Source organism: Helianthus annuus, chromosome 7 (assembly GCF_002127325.2).
Source record: "Helianthus annuus cultivar XRQ/B chromosome 7, HanXRQr2.0-SUNRISE, whole genome shotgun sequence".
NCBI classification, from domain to species: Eukaryota; Viridiplantae; Streptophyta; class Magnoliopsida; order Asterales; family Asteraceae; genus Helianthus; species Helianthus annuus.
The window spans coordinates 146139840-146151485 of NC_035439.2; the positions used below are offsets into that span (position 1 = coordinate 146139840).

An 11646-nucleotide genomic window follows, 5' to 3' on the forward strand; every position below is an offset into this window, starting at 1 on the left:
AACACCTAGATACTATAAAATCCTGGTTTATTAAAAACTGTCCCTGTGACTAGGCCTTATGTGCTAATAATAGAGTATCATAGGATGATGATAAAATCCTGAGACTTCTAACAAATTAACCTGAAATGGCAATTTAAAACCTTGGTTAATAAAACATAAAATACTGTAAGAGCCTTTAAGTAAAAACCTTGTCCATCATTTATATGTAGCAATTGAAGCTACATGGCTGGATCGGATGAAGTCAATAGCCATCCGGTAGGAAACCGTGATGATGCTAAATTCTTAGTAACGGGTGCTGAGCTGAAAGCAATTGTGAATGATGCGGTTGCAAAAGCCTTGGAACGACAGTACAGTGAGTACAGTGAGACCCGTAGTAGAACCCTACCTACACCGCATGCTAAACCAAAGAATCATTCCGAGGCTCACAACAAACCACCACCTACTCCACCCAAATCTAAGAAAGATGATGACCGACTTTCCTCAAATGAAAACAGTGTTCACCCCAAGAAGATTGTGTTTGAGGATGCTCCGCGTGCTAAGGGTTGCACGTATAAATATTTTGTGTCTTGTAAACCCCGGGATTTTACTGGGGAAAAAGGAGCAGTAGACTGTATGACATGGCTTGATGAAATAGAGACAGTTGTAGACATCAGTGGTTGTGCTGAAAGGGATATGGTTAAGTTTGCATCCCAGTCTTTCAAGGGTGAGGCTCTAGCTTGGTGGGGAGCTTTGATCCAGGCCTCTGGAAAGGTTGCCTTGTATAATATGTCATGGGAACAATTTGTTGCTCTTATCAAGGATAACTACTGCCCTCAGCATGAGGTTGAGCGGATAGAGTCTGATTTTCTATCCCTGGTTATGAAGAACCTAGACTGCCAGGCATACCTCACCAGTTTCAACACTTTGTCCAGATTGGTTCCTTACCTGGTAACCCCGGAACCCAAGAGGATCGCGCGCTTCATTGGGGGTTTGGCCCCAGAAATCAAAGCCAGTGTGAAAGCCTCCCGACCTATCACGTTTGGATCTGTAACCGATTTGTCTCTGTCCCTCACTCAAGATGCAGTGAGACAGAGATCATTAAGAAATGCGGACTCTGAAAAGAGGAAACGTGAAGATGAAAATTCACGTCGGTCAGGCAAGAAGCATAGAGGGAACCGTGACAGTAAGAAGGGGTCTGAAGCCAGGAGGAACGATCAACAGTCGGGCGATAGGCCCAAGTGCAAGGTTTGCAGGAAGCACCACTTCGGGAGGTGCAGGTATGAGCAGAAATCCCAACCTAAGGCATGTGGGATATGCAAGTCCACTGAGCACCGAACTCTTGAGTGCAAAAAGTTGAAGGATGCAACTTGTTACAGTTGCAATGAGAAAGGGCACATCAAGACCAATCGCCCAAAGATAGTAAAAAGGGCTGAGGAAGGGAAGAAGACCAACGCTAGGGTCTTCCAGATGAATGTGCAGGAGGCCATCCAGAATGATAACGTCATAACTGGTACGTTTCTCATTAATGACGTTTACGCAAGAGTATTGTTTGATTCTGGAGCAGATAAATCCTTTGTAGATGATAAATTCTGTGAATTATTAAGATTGCCTATTAAAGCCTTGAAAGTAAATTATGAGGTAGAGTTAGCAGATGGCACTTTAGAAACCGTCTCGACTGTGTTAGATGGATGTGCCATATCCATTAGGAACCACTCTTTTCCTCTGTCCCTCCTCCCGTTCAAATTAGCAGGATTTGATGTAGTAATAGGAATGGATTGGTTATCGCGAAACCAAGCCTAGATAGTGTGCAACAAGAAGCAGGTAGTAATCAAGACCCCATCTGGTGAGCCACTCACTATTCAGGGAGATACTCAACACGGATTGACAAAACAAGTGGCAATGCTTAAGACATCCGGATGCACAAGTAGGGGTTGTGTCATTTATATGGCACAAGTAACTATTGACGAGAAGAAACCCAAGATCGAAGACATACCGGTCATTTCTGACTATCCCGAGGTTTTTCCAGAGGAACTACCTGGTTTGCCACCGGACAGGCAGGTGGAATTCAAGATTGACATCATTACCGGAGCTGCACCAGTAGCCAGAGCACCATATAGATTAGCACCAACGGAGATGAAGGAATTAAGGACACAGCTAGATGATTTACTGGCTAAAGGTTTTATTAGACCTAGTTCATCTCCATGGGGAGCGCCAATTTTGTTTGTTAAGAAGAAGGATGGATCAATGCGTCTATGCATTGATTACCGTGAGCTAAATAAGGTTACTATCAAGAACAGATATCCTTTGCCGAGAATCGATGATCTATTCGACCAGATACAGGGAGCGAGTTACTTCTCTAAGATAGATCTCAGGTCAGGCTATCATCAATTGAAAGTTAAGGAGGAGGATGTACATAAGACCGCGTTTAGGACTCGTTATGGTCACTACGAGTTCCTGGTGATGCCTTTTGGGCTCATTAACGCACCTGCCGCATTCATGGATCTCATGAATCGCGTATGCAAGCCTTATCTGGATAAATTTGTCATCGTCTTCATTGACGACATCCTCATCTACTCAAAGAACCGAGCTGACCATGAGAGGCATCTTCGGTGCATTCTTAAGCTGCTCCATCAAGAGAAGCTCTATGCCAAGTTTTCAAAGTGTGAATTTTGGCTTCGCGAAGTCCAGTTCTTTGGACACGTTGTGAGTGAGCATGGAATTCAAGTGGATCCCGCAAAGATAGAAGCTATCATGAACTGGCAGGAGCCAAAGACACCTTCAGAGATTCGTAGCTTCCTAGGTTTGGCTGGATACTATAGGCGTTTTATTGAAAACTTGTCAAGAATTGCTGCACCCTTAACGTCGTTAACACGTAAGAACATTAAGTTTAATTGGGGACCTAAGCAGCAAGAATCTTTTGATATCTTGAAGCAGAAGTTGAGTAACGCACCAGTGCTAGCCCTACCTGAAGGCATTGAAGAATTTGTGGTGTATTGTGATGCATCACACACCGGAATGGGTTGTGTGTTAATGCAAAAGGGCAAGGTCATAGCCTATGCTTCACGACAATTAAAAGTGCACGAAAAGAATTACACCACCCATGACTTGGAATTGGGTGCCGTCGTATTTGCACTTAAGCTTTGGAGGCATTACCTGTATGGGACTAAATGTGTAATCTACTCTGATCACAAGAGCCTTCAACACATATTCAATTAGAAGGATTTGAACATGAGGCAGCGACGATGGATGGAAACCTTGAACGATTATGATTGTGAAATAAGGTACCATCCAGGCAAGGCCAATGTAGTCGCAGATGCATTAAGCAGGAAGGAAAGAGTGAAGCCGATAAGGATCAATGCCAAGAGCATTGAAGTTAAGAGCAGTTTGAATGAAAGGTTGTTAGCTGCACAAAAGGAAGCTGTGTTGGAAGCTAACTATCCTGAAGAGAAATTAGGAGTAACTGAAGAACAGTTGTCCTACGACAAGGACGGAATGTTGAGGTTAAATGGACGAGAATGGGTTCCTATATATGGGGGACTTCGGGAGGTTATCCTCAAGGAAGCCCACAGTTCCAAGTATTCCGTCCATCCTGGAGCTGATAAGATGTACCAGGATTTAAAGGCGAATTATTGGTGGATAGGCTTGAAAAAGTCTATCGCTACTTATGTAGCTAAATGCTTGACGTGTGCTAAAGTCAAAGCTGAACATCAGAAGCCGTCAGGTTTACTACAACAGCCTGAAATTCCCACTTGGAAATGGGAACTGGTGACGATGGACTTTATCACAAAATTGCCTAAGACGCCGAAGGGAAATGATACTATATGGGTCATAGTTGATAGACTGACTAAGTCAGCACATTTCCTGCCCATTAAAGAAACCTTCAGCTCTGACATGCTAGCCCAACTGTACGTGGATAAGATTGTGGCCTTGCATGGCGTACCAGTATCTATTATCTCAGATCGGGATACTAGATACACATCACATTTCTGGAAGAGTTTCCAACAGTCTCTGGGCACTCAATTAAATTTCAGTACGGCTTACCATCCTCAGACGGATGGGCAGAGTGAGCGTACTATCCAGACATTGGAAGACATGCTACGGGCATGTGTAATTGATCTAGGAGGTAGTTGGGACAGGCATTTACCGTTGGTCGAGTTCTCCTACAATAATAGCTACCATACTAGCATTAAGGCTGCGCCTTTTGAGGCACTATATGGTAGAAAGTGCCGAAAGCCCATCTGCTGGGCAGAAGTAGGGGATACCCAATTATCAGGTCCTGATTTAGTCTTCGAGACAACGGACAAGATTGTCCAAATTCGTGACCGCCTGAAAGCTGCTCGAGACAGGTAGAAAAGCTATGCGGATGAAAGGCGAAAGCCTCTCAAGTTTGAGGTTGGCGATAAAGTTTTGCTCAAAGTATCGCCTTGGAAAGGGGTGATGCGATTTGGCAAGAAAGGTAAGTTAAGCCCAAGGTATATAGGACCATTTGAAATCATCGAATGTGTAGGATCAGTGGCTTATAAGTTGAACTTACCTGAAGAGCTCGATGGAATTCATAATGTATTTCACGTCTGCAATCTGAAGAAATGTCTAGCTGATGAGTCACTAGTCATACCACACACAGATGTGCATATAGATGAGAACTTAAAATTTGTGGAAAAACCTGTGTCGATTGAGGATCGACAGGTAAAGAAGCTTCGAAGGAAGCATGTACCCATCGTAAAGGTCAAATGGGAGGGCCGCAGAGGTCCTGATTATACGTGGGAGTTAGAATCCACAATGAAAGAGAAATACCCTCAATTGTTTCAGTAAATCTCGAGGTCGAGATTTCTTTTAAGGGGGTGAGGATGTAACACCTCGAAAATTCCTCTCCATTAGAATAAAGACACGTGTCATGAGAGACAGACGTGTCAGAAAAACCGGATTAAATAAAAGATGTTTGGTAGGATTTTAGGGTGTCATGTTATTTAAAATACCTCTGAACGACCCAAGGGCGACATGTTATTAAATCACCTCTGAGCAACCCGAATTTTTATAAATCCCAAGATCTTTAAATCATTTGAGAATCATCTTATATGATAACCGGTTGCTTCCAAATAAATAAAGTTCCATCCTTATTACGGACTTCGGATTAATAGGATTGTTACTACTGAGAATACTAAATAAAATCCTTGAAATAGGAATCAAAAAAATGGTTATTTAGTTTGTTCAAACCTTAAGGGGATCCAAAGACTTGAAACTTTGAAATTTCCGTCAATTTAAACCTTTGCAAAAGGCCAAAAATGTAAGAGCATGCTAGGCATGCAATGGCTGAGCAAAATGGCCCCACATCTGGAAAAGTTAACATGAAGTTCGGAATTCACGAGGTTGCATGGTCAAGACTTGAAGATTTTAAAAATTTTTGTCCTCTGACCATCGGATACGGACCGCAAGGCCCTAGGCTTACGGTCCGTAAGGAGGGTACTTGGGCACTTTCAGCAACGGTCGGTTACGGACCGTAGCCATTTCAGCATACGGTCCGCAAGAGATGCTTACGGACCGCAAGGCCTTAAGCTTACGGTCCGTAAGGCAGTCGCTGGCAGCAGAAAATGGACAGCTGCCTGTCCAGCCCGTTACACCGACTTAAAACGATGGTTTTTGAAATCAGGGGCTTGCTAGGCAGTATTTAGCCCTCTAGGGACACCTGGGGTGATCCCCCAACCTTTGTAGAGTTGCTTGTCATAATCTTGGACCATTTAGTTCACTATATAAGAGCTTGAGGTGGTGACCATTTCATTTGCTCATTTGGGGACTTTGGTTCAAGACTCTCTGAAGCTTTCCTGGATAGCAACCAAGTTTCTTTAGGTCTCTAATCCTATTTAGGATCCTTGTAAGTGACCTTAACCTCCCTTAATCCATTCTAGCTTAGTTATTTAGCTAAAAGTCAAACCGTCGTAATTAAGGTTTGACTTCGTGATTAATTAAAATGTGCTCTGTCAAATCACGAATTTAAGATACCTTTAAGTAGGTAATTATGTGGGTAACAAACCCTTAAAAGGGTATTTTCAGATTCCCACTTTAAGCATGTCAATTGTCGAGTCAAAGCTAACTATAAAAAGTCAACAGAACGCTTAAATTCAAATTAACTTATAATTAGCAATGTAGGATGCATGCAACCTGTTTTATCACTAATATAACGTGGAAAATAATGTAAGAACATGTTCCAACATGTTCAACTCGACAATTTTCTGTTTAAACCCGGTTTGGAACCGAAAGTCGCATAGTTTGACTTTCGCTTTGACTTTCAGTTCTGACCCGTTTTAGTCTAGATTAAGATTGCCTTAGAGCTTCTTTTGAACATAATAACATGTTAGTATATCCTCCTGTGATTATACAACTTGGTTCATTAGATATCTTGATCGTATGCATGTTTCAGTTAAATGCCCATATGTTGACCATTATGCCCAAATGTCCATAAATCATGATTTTTGAGAATAAAAAGGGGTAGACATCTTAGTTACTGAATTATAAACTTGTACCCAAAATTTGACATCAGTTTGAGTTCTAGATTAAGAGTTATGCTCATTAGCGTAATTAGAAGCTTTCTTAGTAAATAGTTAGCGTAATTAGCATGTAACCTACCTAACCCAAATTTTGTATCAAAACTTTATACCCACTGTTATGTAATAATATTTTGGGAATTTTAAAGATTTTTATTTATTTTTAGGCTAAGCATAACCTAAGGTTTTAAGCTTAATTCGGCTTATGCCGGTTTTGCCCTTTTCGACTATAAAATGAGTTTTACAAAACCTTTTGACCCCAAACCTTTTTCTACCGATTTATTTTGTTAAATATATTATTTTGAGCCTTCTGGAATTATAAAAATATTAGCTTTTCTTTTAAAACCCGGAAATGGCTCCAAATCGCCTTTTTAGGCATTTTTTTGCGACATAGTATATGTTAAAACTAGTTTATATACATAAGGTTTAATACCTACTGATATAATTAGTAAAGTTTTATTTCATAACAGTAAACTAAAGTTGAGAACTCAGATTTCCGGTTTTAACCTTTTAAGCTTATGTAAAATTACCAAAATGCCCTTATGGGGCGTAATTGGAGTTCAAAATCATTTGGGGCATAATAGGACATATCTTACTGATATTACAACATAAATGGTGCATATAATCTCAGGAAACTTGTATATGATTTATATGGTTACCCGTTACGCACTTTCGCGTTCGGGTCGACATATGTGACTAGTTTATGCACATTAGCCGAAGCGGGTCAAACCGTATCATCTTAGTCTCTAAATTCAGAATGTGTTTAGTTTACCCATGTCATACAAGTATCTAAGCTTGTAGGGTCTAAGTCACATTCCTTTTCGGTTTTCGCCTTCCTCGTGATTAAACCATATTTATCCTTCGAAACTAACCGGTCTAAGCTTAGGCTATGTTAAAAGACCCGTTAGGATTCTAATAGGTTATTATAAACCTTCGTTCCAGAATAGGAGTCTAGTAAAAGACACTCGCATCATAGAGTCTCGCAAACTTTGGGATGCATTTATCTGTTGAACAATCTTCTCCTTTTTATTTCGATCCGCCTGTGGATCTATTTCGAATAATTGTGATACTTAGATATTACATTTGATGGTTGAAGTAAATCTATTTTTATTGCTTCCGCTGTGCATTATAATTTGTGTTGTTTGATAATGATGATATCAACTACGTCACGATAATCCCCCACCGGGCCCACCGGTGACACGTGGAAATTCGGGGTGTGACAATACTAAAGATTTTGTAGTAGAAATAACGGATTGCTTGTTGTGAATTTGAGAATGTGGATGGACATCTTTATTGTGAAACACGCATCATCGAATTATATCCCGTTTTCGTTGGAGATTGCTTTGTCGGAATAGAGCGTCAGGTCCCGTTTCCCGCTCCTGGGAAGTCCGGTTTGTACCTCTCCTTCTATCCTGATCCGGCGATTCTTCCTTTCGATTCCGGGCCGGTTATTATCTTCGTTCTTGGATCGGCTTCCCCTATACCCTCACTTCCCGCAGCGGCTTTTCGAATTCTTCGGGGCTTAGTGGGTCTGATATTGATCACGGCTATCTGAGTATAGTTTAGCTAGATCGATTCGAATCCCATTAACACCTTTAGGGTCGGGGAGCTTCTGTTTTCGTTTGTTTGTTTGGAGGGTTTAGGGAGACAGCATTTTCTTTTCAAGGTGTTCGGGTGCGTTTTTTCTAGTGTCGTTTCGTTAGTCTTGTTACGGGCAGGAGAGTGTGGAAGAGAAAAGAAGACGGTTGGAATACGATCCAAAACAAGCAAGATTTTAAGCAAGAAAGAAGATTCGATAACAGGGAAGCAAGGCTGAGAAATGCAACTTCATTCTTCATCTCGAACCTCCCTGACTTTTGTGACAAAGAAGTTCTTTGGAAGGCTTTTGACCATTTGGATAATCTTGAGGATGTGTTTGTCCCTACAAAGAGAGATAGAGCGGGAAACAAATTTGGTTTTATCAAACTATCGCATGCAAGTGATACGGAGTGGTGGATTGAAAAGTTGAAAGAAGTTAGAGTTGGTGGGGCGGTTATCGGGGTCAATCGTGCTAAGTTTAATAGAGATGGGTCTAAGTCGGTGATTCAGTCTCGCACCTCGTGTCACGGCTCCCCGACCCACCCCGGACGGAGCCGGGGGCCGCGAGGCAGTTCCCATGGTATCCGTGGTATTTACTTTATGCGACAGCGGAAGTCTTTTATTTACAGGATCTTTTCACCGGAAAATACTCGTTTAATATATTACACAAAGTTAAGGGATAAATCCCATAATTTACAATAAGTTGATTTCACACAGAAATCTTTATTTTCCAAAACATGTTCCATTTATTTATTTACACTGAGCCACTTCTCTGAGATTGATAGTGCTTTACTGCACTTTTTCTGGATCACACAGATCACCTGAAACATGTTTGAAAAAGGTTTTGTCAGCGGGGAAATACTGAGTGAATCATTCAGTTTACTAAAACGACCCGTTAGTTATAATTTCACAGTATTAAGAGCGATTACAATGTTTCTATCAACCAATTATCAAGAATGGGTATTTGTCACTCGACCGGATCTGTGACTGTGGTCATACCACTATTGGGTCCCGTCGCCCCAATCGTGACGGTTCACTCACATAGAGTGATACTCACTCACCTAGAGTGAGAAAAATAGTAGTGCACAATACCCCACATACCAGCTGTAATTTGGTGATTACAAAGACTTAATCCCTGTAATTATAACCTTGAAAATAATTTGGAGTATTGTAAAACAGTTGATAAAAAGAGAATGACTCACATTGCAGTTTAACGAGCAAAGAGATAATGCCTACTGATTATCCTTGCTTACACCTAGTTTAACATAATGCACACACAGGCAGGTTAGTAACTAATACAGCAGTTACGTCAATTCACGAGATTAAACCCTCACAACGATTAATCAGTGCAATACTTGATAATTCAGTCGGATTCACAACGAATAACAGAGCATAGTCCGAATTCGAACAGCACTCTAATATTCAAGTCGAAATCACGACGAATAATCAAAGTACAAGCTCAATTGAGCAGCACCCGGACTATCGTTGGATAGTTATAATCGATCGGACGTTGAATCGTAATAGCGATCGAGTTATTACCCTGATTGCGGCAGCGTTTCGTGATCGTGTGTGTGTGTGTTTAGATTGATTTTCGAAATAACAGAACGTCCACAGAGGATTTGTGAAACGTTTTAACACCTCAGTTTGCATGCCAAGGTCGGCTATTTATAGCAGAAATTTCGACATGCTTACGGACCGTATGACTAACCCCTTACGGTCCGTAAGGGAACCCGGTCAGCTTACGGTCCGTAAGGCTAACCCTTTACGGTCCGTAAAGGTTGCACCCTACATCCTAGCCTAGCTGAGTTCGGTTGTAGCTTAGGTGATTCAAAAATTCTGGCCAATCAGGTTTTAGCAACGGTTTAAAATAGATAATTATCAATTAGGGTTTGCCCCCCTCGAGTTTTAGGGGCCCTGATCCTGATTCCGATTGTTCCGGAAATTTCAGGGTTTATGCCAAATTACTTGGGTGTCTTAATTAGGGTTTTCTTATTAGATAATTATTATCCTAATTACCGGTTTTATTGACAGTTGTTACATCCTCCCCACCTTAAGAAAAATCTCGTCCTCGAGATTTACTGGAAGAGATGAGGATACTTTCGCTTCATTTCTGATTCCAGCTCCCAAGTGTATTCTGGTCCTCTCTTTGAATTCCACTTGACTTTGACTAATATCAGTTTTTTATGCTTGAGGAATTTGACTTTTCGATCTTCAATTTCTAATGGTTTCTCTACAAATTTCAACTTTTCATTTACCTCTACTTCTTGAAGAGGGACTACCAGGGATTCATCTGATAAACATTTCTTGAGATTGGATACATGAAATACATCATGTACTCCGGCTAATTCTTCTGGTAGTTGTAAACGATAAGCTACTGGTCCTATTCGTTGAATCACAGGGAATGGTCCAACGTATCTTGGACTTAGCTTTCCTTTCTTACCGAATCATACTATACCTTTCCAAGGAGAAACTTTTAAAAGTACTTTATCTCCGACTTGGAATTCTAAAGGTTTGCGACGATTATCTGCATAGCTCTTCTGACGATCTTGAGCTGTTTTCAGTCTTTCCTTGATCTGGGTTATCTTGTCAGTAGTTTCTTGTACTATTTCAGGACCTGATAATTGACTTTCTCCGATTTCTGCCCAGCATACTGGAGTTCTGCATTTGCGTCCGTACAGTGCTTCGAATGGTGCAGCTTCGATGCTTGAATGATGACTATTGTTATAGGAGAATTCTATTAATGGCAAATGGCTATCCCAATTACCACCAAAGTCAATTACACATGCTCGGAGCATGTCTTCTAACGTTTGGATTGTCCTTTCACTCTGTCCCTCTGTTTGTGGATGATATGCAGTACTTAGATTTAGTCGAGTTCCCATTGCTTTCTGAAAACTTTTCCAGAAATGAGAAGTAAATCGACTATCTCTATCCGATACAATGGAGAGTGGGACTCCATGTAGGGATACTACTTCGTCCACATACAGTTGTGCTAACCTTTCCATGCTAAAGGTTTCTTTCATTGGTAAGAAATGAGCTGATTTGGTTAATCGGTCTATAATTACCCAAATTGCATCATTACCTCTTTTGGTTTTGGGTAACTTAGTAACAAAATCCATTGTTATGAGTTCCCATTTCTATACCGGTATTTCTAGTTGTTGAAGTAATCCTGAAGGTTTCTGGTGTTCCGCCTTAACTTGTGAACAAGTTAAACACTTGGATACGTATTCGGCTATATCCTTTTTCATTCCTATCCACCAGAAATTATTTCTTAAATCTTGGTACATCTTATTGTTTCCTGGGTGCATGGTATACCTAGATTTATGAGCTTCTTCTAAGATCTTATTTCTTAACTCTCCTTGCTTAGGTACCCAAATTCGTTTCTTATGGAATTTCCAAATTCCATCATTTCCTTGTTCTAGTTCTTTTAGGTATCCTTTCATTCCTTCAGCATCATCTTTGATTGCTGTTTTCTGAATTTCTTTGATTTGTGCCATTAAATCTACTTGTAGATTCAACCTCAGAGCACGGACTCGTTTCTGTTTCTCATAGT

General features: G+C 40.8%; 1 protein-coding gene across 1 annotated transcript; it reads left to right on the forward strand.

Moving 5' to 3' along the window:
• The first annotated feature begins 222 nt into the window (after positions 1 to 222).
• Positions 223 to 9335, forward strand: LOC110867210. The gene is made up of 4 exons (XM_022116339.1): positions 223 to 352; positions 1058 to 1256; positions 8237 to 8597; positions 9306 to 9335. The coding sequence occupies exons 1-4, from the start codon at positions 223 to 225 to the stop codon at positions 9333 to 9335; spliced, it is 720 nt and encodes a 239-aa protein (XP_021972031.1).
• Positions 9336 to 11646: the final 2311 nt, after the last annotated feature.